Source organism: Heterocephalus glaber, unplaced genomic scaffold, assembly GCF_053883595.1.
Source record: "Heterocephalus glaber isolate CG9 unplaced genomic scaffold, H.glaber_assembly_v1.0 deba00001447, whole genome shotgun sequence".
Classification (NCBI taxonomy): Eukaryota; Metazoa; Chordata; class Mammalia; order Rodentia; family Bathyergidae; genus Heterocephalus; species Heterocephalus glaber.
This window is the reverse complement of record NW_028258299.1, coordinates 12,132,331-12,157,309: the sequence shown is the minus strand read 5'-3', so window position 1 is coordinate 12,157,309 and position 24,979 is coordinate 12,132,331. Positions and strand designations below refer to the sequence as shown.

At 36.8% G+C, this 24,979-nt stretch overlaps 2 protein-coding genes across 7 annotated transcripts in view; one reads left to right on the top strand and one right to left on the bottom strand.

The window, feature by feature from the left end:
- The window catches only part of Prkaa2 (protein kinase AMP-activated catalytic subunit alpha 2), a 52,433-nt gene extending 32,131 nt beyond the window's left edge, over window positions 1–20,302 (top strand). For 4 of the 5 annotated variants that reach the window (XM_004869629.3, XM_087214482.1, XM_021248228.2 and 1 more), the window contains 4 exons: window positions 1,448–1,672; window positions 9,965–10,469; window positions 12,088–12,214; window positions 12,811–20,302. In XM_004869629.3, coding sequence (XP_004869686.1) covers window positions 1,448–1,672; window positions 9,965–10,469; window positions 12,088–12,214; window positions 12,811–13,049 — 1,096 coding nt within the window. In that variant the 3' untranslated portion in view covers window positions 13,050–20,302. Of the gene's footprint in view, window positions 1–1,447; window positions 1,673–9,964; window positions 10,470–12,087; window positions 12,300–12,810 lie in introns of all 5 variants that reach the window. The other variant, XM_021248227.2, reaches the window with a different exon arrangement.
- The window catches only part of Fyb2 (FYN binding protein 2), a 140,535-nt gene continuing 115,752 nt past the window's right edge, over window positions 197–24,979 (bottom strand). For both annotated transcript variants that reach the window (XM_087214481.1, XM_087214480.1), the window contains exon 20: window positions 197–24,872. In XM_087214481.1, coding sequence (XP_087070607.1) covers window positions 24,851–24,872 — 22 coding nt within the window. In that variant the 3' untranslated portion in view covers window positions 197–24,850. The remainder of the gene's footprint in view (window positions 24,873–24,979) is intronic.

The following is a 24,979-nucleotide window of genomic DNA, read 5'->3' as shown; positions in this document are numbered from 1 at the left end:
GCTAAGTCAATAAGGGCTTGAACTTTCAATCTTCCTGCCTCCCATTCCAGAGTAGGGGGATTATAGGAATACACCACCACACCTTGCTATTTTACATATTTTATAAAGTCTATGGAATCTTATGTTATATTTTGTCTTTGAAAGAATGAAATTTTGGAGCACAATATTTTTGTTTCATGAAATTAAACTATACAAGTGGAGGCTATTTGTGTAGTTTATTGATGGGTACAATATGATCACATTTATGCAGATTACAGTGATGAAGTCGTCTTTCTGCAATGGCCAATGGTGATTTAAAAAGTAATTCTCAGAAAATACTGAAAAGTGGCAGATAAAGGAAAGTAGTACAAGTAGCAGATATAGGAGTGTTGTAATCCACTTGGGACACTGTAACAGAATATCACAGACAGAGTGGCTTTTAAACAATGGAAATTTATTTCTCACTTTTCTAGAGGCTGAGAAATCTAAAAGCAAGGTGCTGGCAGAGTTGATGTCTGGTAGGACCGGTTCCCCGTAGTCCACTGTCTGCTTATTGTAACCTCATGTGGTGGAACGGGCAGCGATCTCTGTAAGGGCCCTAATCCCATCATGAGAGTTTCACCCTCATGACCTCATCTCCCCCTAGAGTCTCCACCTCCTAATGCCATCGCTTTGGGAGTTAAGATTTCAGCGTATGTATTTTCAGGGGACATGAACATGCAGTCCATCGCAAGGAGTTTGAGTCCTATAGCAAATGATACAAATGAAGAACAGCAATTTTTATAGAAATATTTTCTGTCCTTTGCATTGGAGTTGCACTTTTGTCACCTCAGCCCAGGTTTGAGTTTGTTAATTCACTGTTGGGAATTTTAATGCTGTAGGAAGGTGAGAGAAAAAATAGCTGAGAACTGTAGATACAGGTTACCCAGAGCAAAACTAATCTTAGTTCTGTGAGCTAACAAGTGATTAGTAGAATAAAAGTAGTAGGTACAAATTCTCTCTCCATAGTACTAGTTTGCTACTTTAATGTTTCAAATATTGTTTAAAACAGGTGTGCAAGGGATAAACATTCTGATACGTGCATTTTCTTTCTTGTAATAGTTCTATGGGAGAAGAGTGAGCCTATATACTATGCTAGTGTTTTTTAAAGTTTATAATTATCTATTTTGATATTTCCTTTAAAAATCACCCATAGAAAGTGTTATAATTTTTAGTTAGTAAATTACAATTAAATGAGTTGGTGACAAATATATATACCACATTCTCTTGGCAAACTTGCATGGTGACTGGTTAGCCCAATTATTCCTTATGGAGAACAACCATTGAGTATTAGGAGTGGCCATGACTTTATTTTAAAAACTTTGAAAATCATAATATGCTGATCTGTACTACATATGTATATAGAAGCAGGGTACAGAAAGATGAGGAAAAAGTGATACTTGCTTCTCAGGTTTGTAATCCTCTTTAGGTTATATGCAGGCCCTGAAGTTGATATCTGGAGCTGTGGTGTCATCTTGTATGCCCTTCTGTGTGGCACCCTCCCATTTGATGATGAGCACGTTCCTACACTGTTTAAGAAGATCCGCGGGGGTGTGTTTTATATCCCGGAATATCTCAATCGCTCAGTTGCCACTCTTCTGATGCATATGCTGCAGGTTGACCCTCTGAAACGAGCAACTATCAAAGACATAAGGTGATTATTCTTCTTGCTTTGACTTTGCATATTGTAGTAATAATAGTGACATTATCTGATCACATGCTTTATGCTAGTTGTTACAACACTTCATTTTGTAAGCATTTTACTGGCCTTATTGCACAAACTGAATCATGTTACTTATCTTTAAAATACTTGACATTGCTGCTGAAACTTTTTAGCTTAAATAGTAAAGCATACAAGACTTTTTCAGAAGGCTCTACTTCTGAAATCTCTTCTCTTGCCTTCACCACCACAGCCCTTGTACCACTGCTTCAGCCACATTGAACTTGTCCTTATTCCTCAAACATAACATAGATTTAATGGGTCTGTGTCCTTGTTTTTATTAGTGTCTGTCTTTATGCCTTTTCTGACCTGATAGTCTTCCATTCAACCTTGAAAGTTTTGCTCATATGCCACTTTCCCTTGTGAAATCGCCCTGATTCCACAGCAAGCTTAGGAGTTGCTTCTGCTATAATGTCAGCATTTTGTTTATATTTTATTCTTTCATTCTTACACTGTATCTAGTTATATCTCAGTGTATCCCTTTCCTAAGTTATGACTACATCAGGGTAGGGTGTCTTACTCATCTTTCTGTGTGCAGTGTTATGAAGCCTGGGAATATAGTATACATTCAGAAGGTATCTGAAGAAATTTCAAATGGAAAATCAAGGAGAGATTTGTACATAAACAAAGCACAAAAAGTGTTGCTAAGTTTTTGACTCTGGGAGCCAATGGTAGATTTGCTGTGTAGGATATTTTGTCAAGTGAAAAATTGTCAGGAATGTGGTTACTGGTCCTACTATGAATATAGCTTTTTTATAGTACACACAGCAAGATGATTCAGTGCTTTCTCATCTTACTATTCATGTTTTTAGAGGGGTTTTTGTTCTTACCTAATATTTCATCTATATTTGTTTACAAACACATTTTTTTGACATTTTTCCAGAACCCTCCCCCTTTTCTTCCTAAGTGAGAATGACTATTTTGAGAACTTGTGGCCCTTGGAATATTTAATGGATGGCTTAGGTAGTAGTTTATGTGACTGCTGTAGATCTCTTCTGCAAACAAGAAGTGATAATTCCTATTGCATTTATGTATCATCTTGTTTCCCTAGCATTTCTTCAGGATTCCAGGGATCATGCATAAAAATGTGAAAGTGTACAGTAGCCACTAGATTTAGTTATAAAAATGAACTTAGCAGGGAAACAAAAATAACCCTTTGTGTTCACAGTTCTTTAGAATAGTTTTCCTAATTGGGTTTTTCTCAGCAAATTAGGCATGTACATGTAGATATACTTACTTGTATAAGCATATAAATTTAGAATAGTAAAAGTAATTCTGTCTGCATATTTAGAAAGAAAAATGTAAATAAGTCTAAGATTTACTCATAAGCAGATGGTAGAATGTCATTCATTTTTGTACTTAATGAAACTTGAATTTATAGTTTTCATTATTTTAAATTTCATTACATTCAGTTTTTTAATGTTCTTGAGAGTTCTTGATTTGATAAAACAATGTTTAGCAGGCAAAAGAATTACAAATTACTGAAAAATTCCTATATAGCAAGCATTTTGCTATACAAACCTATTTTATTGTGTTGACTCCTACTAGGTAACTGTTATTATTCTCATTTCACAAACCATGAAACTGATGCTTAGATTATGTCATGATTCAGTTATGTATATCTTTGCCTCTACTAAAGTATAAGTTCCTTTAAATTAGGGACCTAGTATTAATTCATATCAAAATGCAGTATATGTCTGGCATATACTAAATGTTGAACCAGCATTTGTTGAAAATTACACAGTGAATAAAGGACAGAACTGGGGTTCAACTCAGAGTTTGTCTGAATTTTTAAAAACTATGGTGTTTCCACTATTCCAAATTGTTATGCCAGTTTTATGGCATTTTTTCTTACTCTAATTTGTCATAATACTTTGTATATTTCTTAGGCTCTGACAGTATTGTCATGATTACTTTTCTACTCTTTGCATATCCCTTATCTGAATGGTGAGGACCAGAAGTGTTTCAGATTTCAGCTTTTTTAGGACTTTGGAATATTTGTATCAATGTTGCCAATTAATCATCCTTTATCCAAAAACTCCAAAATCTGAAGCGCTCCAGATTCCGAAACTTTTCGACCACCAAAACTTCAAAAATTTTCAGACTTTGGAACATTTCACATTTTCAGATTAGGGATATGCAATTTGTATGTACATTATTTATTTTATAAGAAATCGAAGGTTAGAAAACACACCTCCATATTTCTTTGTTCATTTAATCACTTTTACTTTTATTCATTTAATAAATAACAACGGCTGGAAATACAGTGATAAACAAGACAGACGTTGTGTTTATGGAAATCAGATTATTGTATTCTCCCAGGTGTTTGTTTTTTGAGACAGGGTCTCTCTGTGTAGTTCAGACTGGATTTGAACTCACTGAGTAGCCCAGGCTGGCCTTAAACTCCTGGCGATTTTCTTGCCTCAGCCTCCGAAGTGCTGGGATTACAGGCGTGCATCACCATGCCTGACTCCCAGATTTTTTAAGCCTGTTAATAGTATTAATGCAATTGTGGTTAAAAGGAATGGATTTAACTAAGTAGGAATATTGATGCTTCTTTTTATAGCAGTGGAATTATTAACATCTTTGTTTTTTGTTATTTTTATAGTGAGATTGAGAGGAAAATCATAAACTATGGGAAATTGCCATTTATGTGGTTCTAAAAACAATTGAATATCATAAACTTCAAATATTTAACTTAATAATGATTGAAGCTTTTAGAACAATGTCTAACACATTAGCTATAATTATTTTATAAGTGAATGTATGAAAACCTTCGACTGAACCCAAAGAAATTTGGGTGTCTTGTAAGGTTTTGAAATTCGACTCTTTATATAATCTGTTTAATTTTATATCATCTATCAAAGTCAGGTGTTGGACAGTAATGATAGGTACAGATTTTGGTACCTGTGTAGTACCCATATACAGTGAATTGATTTTGTTTCAGGTGACCTCATAAACAACTAATTACTGCTCCCCTTGTTAGAGTTAATTCAGAAGTGGATTCCTAACAACAAACAAGCTACAAGTAGTCTTTTTAAATTGGCAATTACTTGTTGCAAAGAATGTGATTATTTGACAAAATTAATGAATTAGAAATAAAAACATTAGATTTTCCCTGTTTTTTATTTTGTTATAATTCATATTTTATAAACTTGTCTTTAAATTGTGTAATGTAGTAGTTTTAGTTTCATATTCAGAGATATACCTTGTTACCACTGTTACCTCTAGAATTTTTTACCCTTAGAAGAAGTGCTTTCACTCTCCATTTCTGCCTCCTGCCAGCCTCTAAATGGATTCATATAGTACATGGCTTTTTGTGTCTGGCTTTTTTCACTTAGCATATTTTCAAGGTATTTCCACACTATATAGCGTGTGTCAGTACTTCATTCTTTTTTTGCTTGAAAAATATTCCATTGTATGGATAGACTACATTTGGTTTATTCATCAGTTGATTGCCATGAGGGTGGTTTTTGTCTTTTTTTTGTTGTTGTTACCAGGGATCAGACTAGGGACCTTGAGCTTGCAAGGCAGGCAGCGGAACAACTGAGCTAAATTCCCGGCTGTCTTTTGGTTGTTATGAATAATGTTGCCTTAAACATGCACATACATATTTCATATGGTCATATGTTTTCATTTGTTGTGCATATATATGTAGAGTCTGTAGTTGTTATATTCCATTGTTGTTGATGCTCCTGTTTGTTTTGTGATTTTTCTAAACTAATTCCTTAAAGTCTGATTTCTTTGTCATGTTTGGCTACTAATGTCCTTCCTGTTTTAGCTAAATGGTCAACTAATAATTAGGTGGAGATTTCTTAAAATGGCATCATCTGAGCCAGGTGTGGTGGCATATGCCTGTGATCCCAGCTCCTTGGGAGACCGAGGCAGGAGGATCACTTGAGCCCAAGATTGAGACCAACCTTGGTAGTATAGTGAGCACCTTGGGCAACATAATGAGACCTCATCTCAAAGAATAAAAAGCTGTAATCTATTAAGTCTCCCAGCCTTCAGAGAGGCTCTGTGTGTTGGTGTGCAGCAGTGGTGCTCCAGTGGTCAGTTAATAACTCTGCCTTAGCCGTCGTCTCCTTCTTGTGCAAGCTTCAAAATCTGCCAATGGGGAGACATTAAGGCCCTCTCAGTTCTTTCTTGGGCATTGTGTTAGTTACCTCTCCCGTTGCAGGGGTGAAATACCTAACATGCACAACTTAAAGGAGAAAGGATTATTTGGGTTTATGATTTCAGAGATTTTAATCCATGGTTGCTGGCTCCAAGGCAAACATAGCCAAGCTATGAAAGCTGCTTGTAGGGTGGCATCCAAGAAGCAGAGAGAGCAAGGAAGGAACCTGAGAGCAAGGGGTGAGGGAACAGAGAGATCCTCCACAGACGCACCCCCATGACTAATCTCCTAGACATCCTCAGTTTGATGATCAAGATTAACAGCCCCAAGTCCACCCTTTGTCACCTTGATACTCAAACATATCTCCTTAAACTATGCCCAATCTCTAAATCTAGTAACAGGGTCAGAATTCTGCCCAATATAAGTATCCTGCGTACAGCTGAAAGCACACTAATTCCTTCCACAAAGTCTCAACAGTACCAACTCAAAATTGCAAGTCTCTTCTGGTACGCAAGACAACTCTTAACCTGTGATCTCTGTAAAATTTAAAACAAACAAACAAACATATATGTTGTCAAGATAAAATAACACAGGGTAAACATTCCCATTCCAGAAGAGAGAAGTATGGGTACAGAAAAGAATTAGACCAAAACAAGGCTAAAACTCAGCAAAGAAAAGATGAAGTCCTACGTAGTTCTGTATGTATATATGGCATCTGGTGTACACATGTGGTGGTATGTGAGCACCAAGACTTTGGTGACCTTGCCCCTATTGCTTGTCAATCACAGTTCATGTGGCCTTTCTCTCAGGCTGGCTGTGCACACTACCTGCAGTTTTCCTCAGCAGGTGTCCCACATTCTTGGTTGCTCCAGCTTCCTGGGGTCTTTATTGCAGCATTGGCTTCACCTGGGCAGTTTCATGCATTGCCCACTCAGGGACTCTTGTAGGTTTTCCGACCCTGTCATACATCGTGTAATCTTCCAGGCTGTCCTTGGGAATCTGAGTGGAAGCCTCCATAACCATAACTCTTGCATTCTTCATGTCTGTAAACCTAACATGATATCTGATGATACCTAAGTCTGTCACCACCTTGAGAAGTGCCTGGGCTCACTGAAATCATGGCTGTCATGGCATCTGAGTGCTTGGATGGCTGAGCACTGTGGAATGAATCCTGGGGAGTTAGTTCCCTGTGCGGCTCTTCCCACGCAGAGGCAGTTTAGGACATGGACAAAATGTATAGAAGTTCTTTTGCCATAGTGTAACATGAGCATAGTCTTTATTGTTTGCATTTTGATCAGCATTCTAGTTTTCTGACCCTTCATTAAAATTGTCCATTAAACTCTACTTCAAATGTTCTAGGACTTCTCTGGCCCACATCTCCCAACTTTTTCAAATTCCTACTAAAACCAGTCCTAAAGACTTCCAAAACATATGAGCGGGTATAGCCACAGCAGTCACCCCACCTCTCTGGTATGAGTTTTCTGAATTGATCAGCTTTCTGTCAGTGGGACAGAATACCTCACATACACAACTTAAAGGAGGTAGTGTTTCTTTTGGCTATTTTGAAGCTTTCAGTTCATGGTTGGTGGATCTGAGGAAGAAACATGGCAGAAGGGGACTGTAGAGGGAAGCTGCTAACCTCATTATAGCCCGGAATGAGGGCATGTTAAAAACCAGAGGGGAAGGGACCGGGGACCAGCTATAGTCTTCAAGGTTATGTATGCCCTCATGATCCACCCAAATATGCCCAGAGGTGTGCTTACCTAATCTCCAAGACGTCTGAGCAGTCAGGCTCACAGTCAAGATTAACCATCACAGGTGTGCACACAGCCCTGCAAATATGCTCCTGGCTGTTGTAAGCCCCAGGAGTATGTGAAAACCTCTCAAAGACCCCCTTGGAACTCCTGTTCCCTCACTTTTCCCTTTTAGATTTTTGAGTCAGCTTCTTGGGTACCCAGCTCTTACGCTGCTTCAGATACTTGGGATCTTAGTTGCCATTGATTGTTTTTGGCTTGGGAGAAGACTGTCTGCAGTGAGTGAGCTCTGAGTTGCATCAAATGAAGATGAGGCCTTTGAGTACAAGTTTTCAGGAAATGGCTAGGTAGGTTAAATAGTGGCGGTTCTTTTGAGGGGAGTGTTGGGGAGTCCAAGCCCATCCTCTTCTTTCCTCCCCGTTCCAGTGTTTGTTATCCTGTTGATTTTCTCAGCTATTTGATTTTGAGGCTGTTGGTTTTTAAAGCTAATTCATGTGTAGATGGAGAATAAAAGGGAATTTAAGCCATACCTCTCACTTTCCTTGCTGAGATTCATCCATTTTTCTTGAATACTCTTCAGATTGTTGCAAGGTATTTGGTTAATTTCTGGAGTTAATGAACAGGTTGATTTTGAAAAATCTTGCTAGAAGTCTCAGAAACACTTGATTCCTTTTACCACTCCTTTTCATAACTCATGCTTTCATGATTTTGGGCTAGTTCAGTTCTTAGAACATGGCAAAACTTTTTCTTGTCTTAAGGTCTTCGCACATATTGCTTCTTTTGCTGGAATATCTGTTTCCTCACTTGGCTTTGGTGACTTCTGATCATTTTGATATTTGCTTAAGTACAGTATTACTCAGGGGCTTTCCTAATCATCCACTTCCCATTCTGCATTCTGTGCTCTCCTTTATACCATACTTTTCCACTCACAATCTGTATGACAGGATTTGCATATCTATATGTTTGTAACTTTGTATTTAGTCTTACAAACGTTTGTCTAATCTATCTACCTAGTATGTAATTTCTGTGAGGAAGAGTGTGTCTTGTCCATAGTATGTCCTCAGTAAATATTCATAAATAAATTAGTGAAATAGAAGTCATTTGGTCAAAATGTATCAATGATCTGAGCTTAAGGAATGCCCAGTTCTATCACATAACAATGCTTAGTCATGAAGCACAGTGTTTGTTATAGGAAAAAAAGGTGAAAGGGGTGTGGTATGCTCAGGTGGCAACAGAGGGTCAAATACAAAGGCCCAAGGTATGAGAAAATAAGATTTAGGAGAGTAGCCCTCAGCTTTTTAGTGTTAATAGTGTTTATACTGTTTAAAATTATGGAGGACCTCAAAGAAGTTGTTTTTAAATGTAGGCTCTATCAATATTTAGCCTATTTAGCCTATTAGGATTATGAGACATTAAAAAAGATTTAATTCACCTAACAATAAATGTATTACATGTTAATTTAAATAATACATCTTTTATGAAAACTTATTTTCCAAAACAAAAAAAAGTTTGAGAAGAATGTTATTATTTTCCATTTGTACAAGTCTCTTTAATATCTGGTTAAATCAAAGACAGTTGTATTCTCACATCTGTATCTTCATTCACTCTTGTAATACTTAGTATTAGCCGAAATGTGTGAAGATCTGACCTTACTTAGGTAAGTGATTGGAAAAGAAAGGAGTATTTTAGTAGCCTTTCAGATAATTGTGATTTTTTTGGATATATTAAAACAAAGCTTAACATACTGGTCTACGATATAAAATGAGAAAACATTTATCAGCGAACTTTTGTACTTTATTACAGTATAATAAGCTAGTCTGTCTTTCATTTTGAGTGGATCTCTCATGCCTGTGTGGTTCTGTTACACTGTACATTGGCCATTGGAAAATCTTGCCTTGCTGATCTCTGTAGATTTCCTAAATGGTGACACATTTCATTATATCAAAAAGTTATATTTGTTATGATCAACACTAACCTCATCAGATAGTCTTTAGGTATTGAAAAGCTGTCAAATTCATGGAGCCATGTAGAAGTTACTCTACAAAATTCCAAAATTTTTTCTTGAAGTCCTGATTTTTATCATTGGTAATAAGTGTTGCTAGTTGTTTTCCTTGGAGTGACAGGCTCACTTAGCTCATTTTCAAGAAAATTGAGGCTAACACCCAAATCAGAATAATCATAGTTATTCAAGAGTAGAGATGAATTAACTTGCCCAGGGTCACGTAGCTGGTAAGTATAGAGCTGGGACTGGAGATCAAGTCTCTCTGAGTCCTTGTTATATTGGCCCATGTCTAAATCATGTGGGACTTACCAAAACATATTCTTACAATGATGTATTGTGGTGTTTTTTCCTAGAGAGCATGAATGGTTTAAACAAGATTTACCCAATTACTTATTTCCTGAAGACCCCTCTTATGATGCTAACGTCATTGATGATGAGGCTGTGAAAGAAGTGTGTGAAAAATTTGAGTGTACAGAATCAGAAGTAATGAACAGTTTATATAGTGGTGACCCTCAGGACCAGCTTGCGGTGGCTTATCATCTTATCATTGACAATCGGAGAATAATGAACCAAGCCAGTGAGTTCTACCTCGCCTCTAGTCCTCCAACTGGGTCTTTTATGGATGATAGTGCCATGCATATTCCCCCAGGCCTGAAACCTCATCCAGAAAGGATGCCACCCCTCATAGCAGACAGTCCCAAAGCACGATGCCCATTGGATGCACTGAATACAACTAAGCCCAAATCTTTAGCTGTGAAGAAGGCCAAGTGGCATCTTGGAATCCGAAGCCAGAGTAAACCATACGACATCATGGCTGAAGTTTACCGAGCTATGAAACAGCTGGATTTTGAATGGAAGGTAGGAAAATGTCGTGCATTAAGGTCATTTGGAGAAGCTATTTTCCTATATAATAAGCCTTCTGAGCATTGAGTTGTGTATTGAGATCAGTAAAAAGTTCTTTTTGATCTTGATATAAATATAGTATACTCAATACTTTTGGCTGGTAATCCCCTTCTTTCCAGTAATTAACATATCATTCAAAACAAAACAAAACAAAACAAATACACCTCTACAAGGACGAACAGCTGTTGATGTTGGAACCTGCATATTTTAAATTATAAAATAGCATTCTTGGCCAAGAAACAGAAGGTAATCAACTTGGAATTACGTGAGAAAATACTGTACCTGTTTCAGCATGCTTCATAACAAAAAGTCCCGACTCTTGAGACATAGTATGCTTTTACTTTCTTCTCTCTTTATAGGAATTTACTTATTCATTTATCTTGCTTCTCAATTGGATGGCGGAGGTGGGTGCTGTGGCAGTAGTGGCTATATAATTACATCATCAGGATGTACTTTCCAGCCAAGAAATACTTAGCTCCAGGTTGAGAGATTTTGTCACTTAGCTGGTGCTTTTAACCTTTAGTTGTGGTATGTTTTCCTTAGTATCACCCAGTTTTACTCTCTTCTAAAGTTAGTAGTTAATTTCATTGCAATTCTACCTGCATATATGTGGAGGGAAAAGCACTTTTTCATTTAGATATGCCTTTCACTTTTTTCTTTTCTTCACTGTGAAAATTCTTTTAAAGGAAGAAGAAAAACATTCAGACTTACTAGGTAAATATTTATTTGATGTGTTTAAGTAAATCACTTTCACTATTTGTACATGAGTAAATGAAAATATTTCCTCAACTCTAATACAGTGCTCCCTTTCTTGAAGCAGCTTTATTTAGTTAAAAAAAGATGTTTATATCTTTAAAATTTTTTGCTGAAAAATTTTTGAATTTACTTTGATAGATGTTTTGAAAATCCAGAATGTTCTTTTTCTGAGGTGAATTTTTCTTATTTTTGAGACAGATAGAGCCTGAGCATGGTGATGCATGCCTATAATCCCAGGACTCTGGGAGGCTGAGGGAGGAGAATCAAAAGTTTGAGCCCAGCCTGGGCAATTTAGCATCTTAGCAAGACCCTCAAAATTAAAAATAAAAAAGGCTAAAGTGGAATTCAGTGCAAAGGCCTTGGGTTAAATGCCCAGTGGTGGTGGGGCACTTAGTATTTTCCTTATAGGATCCTTGTGATGCCTGAGTTTTGTGAGAGAACCTCATGTAAGCCTGTGACATGTTAGTTCCTCTTTATTCCTGCTGCTTCCTACTCAGCAGTAAAAGAATAAAGGAAAGGCAGGGTTATCTCTTATTCTTGAGGCTTTAGGCTGGACACATCTGGAGCGAAGGTTGGGTGCTGTCCAGTGCTTGAGTTCTCTTTAAAGTGCAATTGCTGTTCACAAATGGTGCTGCTAGGGGAGATTAATTAAATATTAAACTAAACCACTGTAATATGTAAAAAGGGAATCAGTGACAAGTTCCTCCCCTACTCCAGTTGTTTGTTTCCATACATCAGTTATTTGTTTTTGACACCTTTTACAATACCAAGGGAGGCATTTTTTTAGTTTGTTATTTTTACTGGTTTCTTGTTTTAGGTAGTGAATGCATACCATCTTCGTGTAAGAAGGAAAAATCCAGTGACTGGCAATTATGTGAAAATGAGCTTACAACTTTACCTGGTTGACAATAGGAGCTATCTTTTGGATTTTAAGAGCATTGATGGTAAGGAAGCTATGCAGCCAAGAGCTCTGAGAAGATAAAACTTGGCACTAGTCGACCACGTAAAATCATCTCAAAGACATAGTGGGTATGTCTTCTGCACTGGTTATTAAGTGGTCTAGACTTAACCAAACTGTAAGTGAAATGATTTCAACTTTTGTTTGATGTGTAGGAGAAAACAAGTGGCCAAGATGTGCTTTTTTCACATGCAGGGATATCATTTTCATTTCAGTGTTAACACCACATATTCTGTTGAGCATTTGGGGACCCCATCTGACTGTATAGGGGTTTTGGGAGTGACTAGTAATACCCGTTAAAATTGTCTGAGAGGGCAGGGCCGGGGATTTGGCTCAGTGGCACCGCACCTGCCTCGCAAGCCCAAATTCCCGAGTTCGATCCCTGGTACCAAAAAAAAAAATTGTCAGAAGGTAGAGATACTGCCTCCTCTGCTCCTGAAACGCTGCAGTATGACATCCATACTCCATGACTCAGTTGTCCTTGCTCAGATGTCTTTACTTAATATTCTGACTGTGGCAACTTCAGAGGAAGGACTTGGGCAGATACACCTTGCACATAAATTGCTCTTTGGTCCATTCCAGATGAGGTGGTGGAGCAGAGGTCTGGTTCCTCAACACCTCAGCGTTCCTGTTCTGCTGCTGGTTTACACAGACCGAGATCAAGTTTTGATTCTACGACTGCGGAAAGCCATTCGCTCTCTGGCTCCCTCACTGGCTCCTTGACTGGAAGCACAGTGTCTTCAGCATCCCCTCGCCTGGGTAGTCACACCATGGATTTTTTTGAGATGTGTGCCAGTCTCATCACCACTTTAGCTCGTTGATGATCTGTTCCTGGTTTCTATCTTTCTGTTACTGCACTGTGAAAATAAGATATGTTCTTTAAATTATTACCTTCCAGATGTCACATACTCTGCAGTAGTAATTGAGAGATATAAATATTACCAGAGGAAATGCAATACCATTGAAACTACTGAAAACAAAAAGCCTGACATTTAATTTTCTTTTAGAACTCTCATTCTGTTGTGCCTCTCATAAGGTCACGTAGGCAGTGTTTTTATTGGGTGGACAATGATGAAGGTTGTTAATTTACAATTGTGAATTCACTAAAGATGATGAGTAGACCTCACTGGTGAGTAAGCTAATTTAGTGCTTCCTTGTTCCACTATTTAATGTAGGTAATTCCAGTTTATTTCCTAAATTTCAGCAGGTTGTAAGCCACGTTTTTGCTTCTAGTTTCATTGCACAAGAAGATTGAAAGACAAAATAGTTACTACTAAGATGTTTTTTAAATGGTGAAATCTTAAAAAGGTTACCCTCCTCCAAAATTCAGAAACTCAGTTCTTTAACAGTGTTGGCAGATACTGCCTACTGTTCACCAGAAGAGCTGTGGTCCTGTAACAGGTACCCATGATTTCCTTAAAAACAGTTTTATCTTGAGATTCCCAGACTAATGCTCTTTCTCTTAAGAACCTTAGAGGTTCTAGTTAGTATTGAAACATCTGAAATTGGAACACTTTCTGTCCTTTCCATAAGCTTACGTAATTTAAAAACATTTTCAAGACCTATCTTTTTCAAATTCTTTTCCTGTCTTTTTACTTTTGCACATTACCAGGAATGGTAAAATAGTAGACAGTTAAATGAAAGAACTTGAAACATCACCAGTCCCTTTTTGCCGGGGATGTAGCTCAGTGGTTTTGCCGCCTGCTGCGCAAGCGCAAGGACCTGAGTTCGATCTCCGGCACCAAAAAAACCCCAGAAAACCAAAAGAGAACTCTTTATCTTTGATTTTTTATTTTGTGTGTATGTGGTAAGGGGGAATAAGGAAGTTAGAGTCCTGTTGGATCTCACAATGCTAATTCTTCATTTGAAATTTAAGTTATACCTGCCCTTTCCTTCTCCCACCTTTGCCTCTGACCATTGTCTTTGTTCATTGCCCTTCAGTGGCTGATTACCTTAACTTTTGATTGTTTTTGGTTCCCTTTCTTGGTTGTTAGCCATTCAGTTTGAAAACATGGTACTGGCCCTAAGGGTTTTTATGCTTCCAAAGCTTGATAGGCTGTGACCTTCACTCTTGATCTTGATAGGGTGAGGAAGCCTTAAACATTTAAAAATATTGTCTCTTGAATAAATATGTGTTGTTTACATATATACATGTATGTATTCATACACCAGTGCTTTTAATCCAAAAACACATTTTTTTGTTTTGCTTTGTGCAAGGTTTTTTTTTTTAAAAAGATTTAAAAAACCCGAACTGTATGTAGCATGGTAGGTAATAGCTTATTGATTATATTTTGTTTTAGTAAAAGTATTTAATTTTTAAATTATATATAATTTATCTAATTTGTATTTATTCATTTATTGTATTTATGTTGTAATTAACAATCTCATTCACCCAACTTATCCTATGAAATATTAAGCTCTTGAAAACAAAAAAAAAAAGACATTGCCTTGACAGGTTTCTCTTTGCCAAAAATAATGTATTTTCTACAAAGAAACAAATGAAAATGCTGGACCACGTTTTTTTATGTTTCTAGAAGGTAAGTATGTTTATCTCTAAAGATCATTTGAGTCAGGAGTTTTCATTGTGTCACTTCAAATTGTTTTGTAGATCTTTTAAAATATGATTGATATTCTAAGTCCAGCTTCTTAATATCAATATAAAAAATTTTTTTTCTTGAATTTGGGGGATGGGGTTTGTGTGCTGAGATGGTAGTTTAAGGTTTAACTTTTGAAAGATTGCCATCTTGTGGCCCGAGAGGGTAATTTTTTTAGTAATTAATTTGGTAGGATAAATAGTCCTGCTAAGTCAGACGTGCATTGTCTGTATAGCATAATCTTGGCTTCTCCAGTGTGTGTGTATCTTTTTTGGGCAAGATCATTTCATAATATTTCCCCAGCTGAATGGGATAACTTCAGAAATAAGGAACGAATAAGATTCTTTGTAGGCAATGAAAAATCCAAAGCTACTTTGTAGGCCAAGAAATAGAAACATTTTAACTAATTTTATTAGTGTAGTAAATCAGATATTGGAAAGTTTTTTTTTTTTTTTGATATTAGAATGTTTTTTGAGTTAAAAAAATGTATTTGCTATTTTCTTTTCTTTTTTTAATCCTGGTACTGGGGATCGAACTCAGGACCTTGTGCTTACAAGGCAGGCATGGTGCCACTGAGCTAAATCCCCGGCCCCTGCTGTTTTCTTATTCTTGCCAGTATTTTTGAGCATCCACTCAGTTTGATAGTTACCTGTTGAATTTTAGGGGACCTGCGGGTCATAGTTTTGATTCTTTTCTGTGAATGTAGGTGGTATAAAACTTAATTTGCAGAAATTTCAGGAGACTCAGTCTAATATATTAAAGACTAGAAACATAATAAACAGGCTTTTTGTTCCTTGTGGGCACAGAAGGAAAGAATCTGCTGCTAATCACAGATTCCCACATTTTAGGCTTGTGAACTGGTTAACTGTGGATGTGGTGCGTAGGCCTGGGCTGAGAGAAATTTCTCCCAGTTGGATGACTGTTGTTGTGTTACAGATGTGTCTTATCTGTGCCATGCAAATGGACTTCTTTGGTTCTAGGACAGCATTTCCCAAGTAAACAGATTCTGTGCAGTAAGTTTGGAAAATATCCTACTTTTCCCCCTTAGGATGACAGTGAGAGAAATATTGAAGACTTTGACAAATCCTTTCACATAAAAAAGAAAACCATATAATTTTGTTTAACCCTGCTTTGCCCAAATTAATTTGCTATTTTAAAAAACTTATCCCGTGGAACAAAACAAAGCTTGGAAAATGCTTTGTTAGGAAAGCTTTTGGATCAGGTTATCATAATTAAGGTAGTTAAGAACAAAATTAAGACAGTACTGTTTTTTCCCTTATCAGTTATTGGGGAGAACCTGGTTCAGATTCACAATCTTCTATTTTAACTCCTAGACAGGTAGAGTGCAGGACTAAGAATTTTTTATCTGCAACTTGTTTTGTAAAACACTGCTTTTCTCAGTCAGGTTGTGGTGGTGTTTGGGAGCAACATTTATTTTTTGTATTAATGGATGACTGAAAACTCTTAAACAAGATTACTTGTGAAGAAAAGACTAAGGGACTACTAAACCATGAGCCAATATGACTGATGCTTTCAAAATGTGTAGTCAGTGAATATCTGAACACTTTTGTTTAGGATGCCGTATGTAAAGCTCATTGTCTTTCACTTTAGGAAGAGACACTCAAATATGCAGGGAGAGAGGGAGGTGAACTATTTACAAGTTATTTTTTGTTGTAATCAACAGAAGTTTTAAGAGACATTTCTGTAAATTCTAGTGCTTGCATTGATATTAGCCACCAGTAGACAGATTCCAGGAGTCTGGAATTATTCAAATTCCAGTAGTTTGAAATAAGTTTTTCTGTGTCAGGGAGCTGGTGATTTGTAACACAGACAGTTCTCCATTTTCCGCAGATACTTCAAAAAATAGTTACAAATGCTTTCTTTTATTCTCTAGCCAATTTGTACTTAGGGAACACAAATTAATTTTTAGGATTGAGGCATAATGTAGAAAATAATCATTCCAAATTTGGGGACTACTTTTATCTGTAACATCTACTGATGTGCAGTACACTGAATTAATATAGGCACTACTCCTCTTTATAAGGTGTAAAAGCCTGGGACATGCCTACCAAAGACACTGCATCTTTGTCTATTCACTGGCTAATAATTTAAATCCCAATAGTAGCAGCAAGATCTTTGTATCTAAGTGCTAGATATGTTCATAGTTTTGTCTGTTTTTGTTTTTAAACACCCAGATCTGTCATCACTTTTACCTTGTCCTCTTGTCACCCCTTGGCTTTTTAAGTGGGGAATGTGACTTAATGTAGTTCTCAGACTCGGTGACTAACTCTGCATGAGGGATATGTACAGTCTGCTGATAAGTCACATCCTGTGTTGCGCCTCATTTCTGTGACCCTAAAATGAGAGGGATAGAGTAAAAGACCTCTAAGGCACCTCTGAGCTTTAAAGATTTTGCATTTTCTACCTTTGCATGTGCTTTGTGTTAACGTTCACTTTCTGTATATTTAGAGTTTTTATACTAGCATGAATGTTCTATTTTGGTTCAGTGAGGCATTTTGATGATGTATACTTGAAAATTTTTCTAAATACAGCGGCCCCCTGGAATGCAAATGGCAGAAATCATCCAGAAACCAGACACGTTAAAATATCATCATGACTTGGCATAAGGCAAAAGGTAACTAATTGTAGCAATGGAAGTGCTCCACACATGTAGATTCAGGGAGCCACTTTGTTAACTATTACAGTAACCTTGGAGGTAACCAAAAAAGTACATTTTGCAACTTTCCAGATGAGGAAACAGCATCACAAAGTTGTTTATAAAGCTTTAATCCCATACAGTTATTCAGTGGCAATCAGTTGCTCTTCAGAGTGCACCACCTTCTAGGGCAGAGCACTCTGAATAAACATCTGAGTAGTCAAGTAATTAAAAAACATAGATGGATTGCTTTAAAATCTTTGACAAAATAGTCTTAACTAAATATTTCTTAGTTTAATTATATGAACCAGTTGATTGTACTAACTAGATGTAATTATCTGATTTATGATTAGCATGTTGATTTTTTAATAAGTATTTCTAAGTTATTGAGGGTGCTTAAAAAAACTAAAGAACTTTTAGGACATAATTCTTCCTGTAATTTTGTGTGATTCTTATAGCAGTCTCTTAAAAAAGAAAAATTAGTCTCAGTCCTTATCTAAATTATCATAGTTTTTGACTGTTATCTGAAAATTAGGCTTATCCAAATTTCGTAAACAGATTGGTAATTGTTTCTTTTGAATGCATATTAGATGATACAACACTTTTCAAGAGTATGTTTCTCTTTATGAAGTACCTAATTGTTATTGGGTTGATAAAGATTCTCCCAAACCTTAAAACTATGAATTGGAACTTAAGTTTGATGAGCTTTGAAATTTCTGTAAACCTTTAACAAGTTGTTGGCATCCTTACTGGCCCTTCCCACATGGAATTATGATGCATTTGATGTCGCGGAACTGTAATAGCATGAAAGACAGGACCCATCGTCTGGACAGGATTAGGTTTTAATTAAACTTCTTCAGCCATAGCCTGATAAGAATCAGGCTGAGTCTTGAAGTTCTCAGATTGTGGGCCTTTGTGACTGTTGTGAGCCAGTGTTAATGTTTACTACCATCCTTGCATAGTAGCAGTGCCAGTAAGCCTTTACTTTTGGTGACAGTGATTTATATTTAAAGCAGTTTGGATTTTATGGATGTAGCTCATGATTATTTGAACAAGTAGGCCAGGTAAATTTTATGTTTAAAGTGCAATTAAGGAACTCAGAGAATTCTTTCTAGGAAAAAGGGTTAAGTATTTGTAGAATATTCTGGCATGAAAACATTTTGAACATTCATAGAGTTTTGACAAGATTTATATAATGTGATTTTTTAAAATTCAAATTTACTGTGTATTTAAGTTTTTGAGGAACAGAAAATTCTAGGCAAGGAGAATTGGATAATTTTTTTTTTCTGCTAACCATACATTTGTCAGTTGAAAGTTCCTTTTAAGTTTTCTTTTTCAACCCCCTTCCCCCCCAAAAAAGCCATTTTTCTAGAGAGGTAGCATTTTCTTAAAATGGAAAAAGAGAAATAGATCTACTGCTCTAAAAAAGAAACAACTCCACTAAATTGTGCCTTCTCTTAAATTATAGGAAGAATAATAGTAAAATTGTTTTAACTTTTTTTACCCCATTCCTTCTCATTTTCCCTTCACAACTAATCCCGTTGCTTCTGCCTGTTTGGTTTCAAATTGCTTTGGCCAAACCTCGCACTGTCAACAGCTGAAAGATGTTCACTAAATGTATTTTCTGTTTATTATGTTGTTTCATATAAGTCACCTTGGTAAATATTTGGCTGCTTTTCCATGCTTTTAAAAGGAATGCAACGAATCTTTGTATTTTAAAAGTTTGGAAAGGTAAGAGTTAATGCAGAGCTAATCTAATTGGAATCTGATTCCTTTGACTGCTATAGCAGTACAAGTCATATCCTCATTCAGTTTTCTCTTGTACAAAATGTGGATAATAACCTACCTCACAGGTGTGTGTGAGAAATGGAAGACCCTTGTTTAAATACAAGGTTTATACCCCCCCCCATTTAATGTATATCCTTTTTAAAATAGATATCTTTGATACTGATAGATTGAGTATCTTGACTTTTCGGTGAGTTTTATGAGGTAAGAAAATAGTCCCAAGAACTATTAAGATCAGTTTCATAAATTCTGGTGTTTTGAGATACTTAAAATTTCTTGAAAACATCAATTAGAATATTAACTTGCCTTTTGTTCCACCAAATATTCTTATTCAAAACTTTTTAAAATGTTGGCTGAAGCTGCCTTAATGTACCAAAATAACAGTTGTCAAGACTGTTCAATCATATATGGTTGTACCCTGTTTTCAGTATTTAAATGTGAAGTTGTTATAGAGCTACAAACTCAAATGATAGTATCTTGATACTGCTTTAGGAAGAATGGTCATGTTCTTTATCATGTGTGCTCAAATACTATACAGTGGATTTCAAGTGTGACAAAACTGAAAGTTGACAACTATTAGGTTATGTCTATGACAATCAATATATGATTGGATAGTAATTACTCAGTTTTTTCCCCAAGACCATCATGCATTCATTCTGTTTTGGTCCATTTCTGAAAAAACAAAACTATAGGTTGATACATTATCCCATTGGAGCACTGGACTATATCTCAATTTTAAAATGTTTATTGAAATCAGGACCACTGATTTCAGAAAAAAAAAAAAAAGACTTCCAGTGCTTTGATAACTGTAGACTCAAATTTCAGTTTTGTTTGTTACATGTTTTTTTGTGACTGTTACATGATCAGTGAGAAGGACCATCTTCCAGTAACTATGTGAAAAATGTCTTCTTGAATTACACAGCATTTCGTAGTTATGGGTTCTGTCTGTGGAACTCATAGGAAGCCACACAAATGAGAAAGGCCTGATTGCTTATAAGCTTTTTTCACAAAATCAAATTAAAGTCTGGTTAATTTAAAATCTGTTTTTGTTTTTTGTTATTAAGCTAATATTCTGCACATCAGCTAATAGATTGCTTATGATTGACTGGAGATCTCATACCATCTTTGTTCATTTTTGTCATTATATAATGTACATTTTAACTTTAGCCATTGTGTGAGTTTTCTGTTATTGCTATAACACGATAATAGAAATTTAAGGACTTAACCCAAATTTATGATCTTCCAGTCAGAAGTCCTTTTTCTGCTTCAAGTTCAACAGGCTAGAAACTAAGGCACTGATTGGAGCTGGGCTCTGGGAGAGAATGTGCTTCCAGGTTTGTTCAGATTGTTGGCAGAATTTCATTCCATAGTGCAGTAGGACCCTGTTTCCTTTCTGGGTGTGGACTAGGAGCTACTTTGAGCTTCAAGAAGCCACTGGCATCCCATGACTCCCTTTATCTTCAAAGCTGGCAACAAGGGGTTCACAGTTGGCATCTTTCCTTCCTCTTGCACCACTTCTCTGGCTCTCCAGCCACCGCCTTCCAGTTTTAAGGCTCCATATGATAGTTTGGCGCACCTGGATGCTGTTGGCTATCTCCCTATTTCAAGGTCAACTGATTAACAACCTTAATTCCATATATAAAATCTCTTTTGCAGAATCACATCACATGTTCACAGATATAAAACACCAGGGAGTAAAGATCATAGGGATCCAACCTATTGATTAGGGAGCCAAAGACCCAGCCCACTTCAGGCTAATACTAATGTATACTAACAGCTGCTGAGAGTAGAAAGCAATGTAGGTGTGACCCTACATTAGGTACTTTAATTAGCCACTTTCCATATTTACATTCTCTAAAATTAACTTTTTGAAAAACACTTGCAGTAAAAAGAATAATATAAACTTCAAAGGATATATAAGCTTTCAATTTGCTTTTCCTAAACTTTCAAGGAGAAAAATTTATTGAAAATGTCTTCCTGAATTGCTTGGGTAATGAATGCTTATTGTAGGAAATTTGAAAAGTACAAAAAGTTTGAAGTTGTAAAAAACATCACTTGTAGCTCTGTAACCTAGAAGCAGCAGTTACTGAGAGGATTATTGTTTTATATTTGTTTTTCTCCCATCCTAGTCTTCCCCCTAGAATATACATTTTTAAAGTTCTGAAGATGTGCAGAAGAGGGCTTAGTCGAGAAGGGTGCTGTGTCATCTTGGAGGACATCTCAGAGTGCTTCACAGATCTATTCAGGAGTGGAAGACAAGGTTCTGCTGCTGCTTGTTGTAATCTTTTAGATCTTAACCCCCATGCCCCAGGGGTGCTATTGGGCATGGTAGCTCTTTTATCTGGTAGGGCCTAGTGAAAGGCACCAGTGAAAGGAAGTTAGGTCTCAGGGAGTGTGCTGTGGAGACCCTGTCTCTGCTTCCTGGCTTTTTCTCCCTCCTTACTGGCTGCCATGAGGTGAGCAGCTTCCTCTGCTCTGCACTTCCACTGGATATGCTGCCTCACTGTAGCCCCAGAAGCAACAGTGCCAAGCCACCATGGACTGAGACATCTGAAATGGTGAACCAACGCAAACCTTTCCTCCAAGTTGATTGTCTCAGGTATTTTATTACAGTGACAGAAAGCTTAACACACTATAAATGAATGTTTGAGTGGACCAGTGTTAGCCTGTGTAAGGGTCTAGAGCCTTTGTGTGCTATCTTTTAATATAAAGTTAAAGTAGAAAATCTCTTCATTGAATATTTATGCTAGATTGGTTTCTCAGACACACATTGGCTTGGGCATCACTGAAGTCTTACAGCGTTTACATTTGAAAACCTTGCCTATCAATAACAAATTTAATTTGAATTCTTTGATTTTGAGAATGTGGCTGTTATTAGTGAATTGGAAACATAACCACATTAAGTATGATATGTAGATAGAAGCAGTTTTTCTGAAAACCTATGCCATATCCATATCCATAATTAGGCAATAGTTTATATTAGGCCAAATGGTTTGTACTGTAAAAATGTCTGATTTTTAAAACTGAACATTTTTCTATGCCTTTGTAAAATAAATTCTATACCAACCATTCTTTTAAGATAATATAAAAAAATGTCCTTTTCATTTTCAGCATCTTCCAAACTTCAGAAAAGGCCAGGCACAACAAAAACACACGGTATTGTGTATTAAGTATTTTAGAACACTGTGAAGTAGACAAGTATTTTTAGCTCAGTTGGACTAATGGGGAAATTGAGACCCAAAAAACTGAGTCATTGAATTAGAACAGAAACCCTAGGATGAGATGAAAGGGCATGGATCAAATTTATCTCAGTTCAGTTTAGTCACAGTGCTACCTAGAATGTAAATACTTCACTGTTTGGTGAAGTGGTATTATGGTTTAGATCTAGAATACCTTCCGAAAGCCGCATGTCTTCAGACGGGGCCTTTGGGAAGGTGACTGGATCATGAGGCACTGTAGCTGGCTTGCTGTTAGGGGGACCTGGTTAGAGCCAGGTCACCTGGGAGGATGTATCTCCCTTCTCTGCTCCTTCATTTCCTGGCCACCATTCCTCCCCAGGCCCTTCTGTCATTCCCTTGCCCTGGTGCCAACCAGTTATGCACTGAATCCTCTAAAAAATGGGAGCCAAAATAAACCTCTCATTTAAGTTGTGGGTGTTGGCTATTTTTACCCCAGCTACAAGAAGAGAAAGTGACTAAGTGGCAAGAATGATATATAGTTTGATATTTCTTTTTGGACAGGATTATTGCATGAAAAGTTTCTGTTGAATATGGCCTTTCTGACTCATTTCCTTGCCCCTAGGCCTGTGATGGCAAAACTTTTAAGAGCTTTTGGTGGTAACAAACTGCCCACTGCCACATGGGTGCCTTAGGTTTGCTACCACTGCCCTAAACCATACTTCCATTAGTGCCAGCTGTAACAGGTCTTGACTTGAGGGATCCTGTCCTTGCCTGCTATGTGGCAAATTTAATTTAGGGCTTCCAAGCATAAATAAATTCCCAGTATTTGGTACTAGCTTTAGTATCATCTCCAAAAAAAATCTCAAAGCTGTTTCATTCCCTAATTCTGCTCCTTACTTAATCTCGGTACCTAACCAGGCATCAAGATGTGATGTTTCCTTTCCTCTACTGGTGCTCCTGATACTATGTATTTCTGTTGTTGCTATCTTCAGTTAAGGTCCTCTGTTGAGAATATTACAAAAATAATAGTCTTAATCCATTATCTGTATTGCCGTGATTGTCTCTCCACTTCGAAACATCTGGCATTTCCTTCCTGCTTAACACTTCAGTAGCCTTGCTTACAAGAAGAAAAAGTCCAAGTCATCCTAGCCTGATACCCATTTTCCACCAGACTTACTGCGTTCCATTTGCCATGAGTCTCTGCTGTCATTAGGCACAGCGTGGATTTTCCATCTCTGTGTCTTTGAAACCAAGCTTCAGTTTCTTCTTCGTAGCACCTTAGTTATCCTGCAGTCATTTCATTCATAACTTTTTAAATTCTGCTATTTGTAATAATCTCTTTACCTCTTTTCTATACTCTATAAATACCTTTAATTCCTGTCTTTTAGATTAACGTTGTCTTTATTGGCAAGTGCCAATTTTTGGAACGTACAAAAGAAAATACAAGAATGTGGAAGCTTTAAAAATAGTCTCAAATTATAAAGGACAAAGCTGTGGAAACAAATTCCATTATACAGTACCTTCAAAGGTTGGAATCACCCTGCTTAAAGAACATAGTGCAATTCTTCAATTTCAGTGCCAATAAAACTACAATTTAAAAAGTTGGATGCATATGTAGAATTTAACCCATTGACATGCAGTGTATATCATTTAAAATAGAATAAATGTTCAGCTCTGCTTTTTAATATGTTTACTTTTGTGAAAATACATATAAAGTATTTAAGCTTTTGAGCATACACAAAATAATTTTCCTTATTTTAGGCACCAAGATGCTTTAAAGTGATACCACACACACACATATATATATATATATTTTTTTTTTAGATTTTGTTAAATGTTTTTAGACATTTCTCAACACATTGATTGAATTTAGGAATAATTTTTTTTCAGCACACTATTTCCAAAGAAAACTAATTTTGAACAGCATTTACTCACTTTTGTGATAAAGCAAAGGGACACTTATACTTTGAGCCATAATTATTTTCAGATTGTACCTTAAAGTTGAGTATTTAAAAAGACCTTGGCTACATTTACTGTCCAGAATTATACCAGATTTAATCCTGGAACAACATCTAGAAATTATTACTGAAGCAGATCAGCCATCTGCACAGCTGAGTAGGTGCCATAGGCATGATTGCTAAGTTTGGATATGGCTCATTAGGCGAGTGCTCCAATATGAACACACACTGTTTCACATTCTCCTGAACCAGCAGTGAAATAGACATTGAAAGATAAACTTAGGGTAAAACCAACACTAAATGTTGAGGCTTTGCGTTCACTTTTCTCTTCTGCATTCCCAAAGTTTCCAGAGATTCCATCTCATTTTGACGTGTAAACTGCTGTGAGGCAAGACAGGTCCTAGAATCCCTTATCCCTCTCACAGGCCTTCCCATCTAATTGCGACCTTCCTAATGGGACCAGCCTTGGTGCCTGAGGAGAAAATGTATAAACATTGTGAGACAGGGCCGGGGATTTAGCTCAGTGGTTTCACTGCCTGCTGCGCAAGCTCAAGGACCCAAGTTCGAGCCCTGGTACCA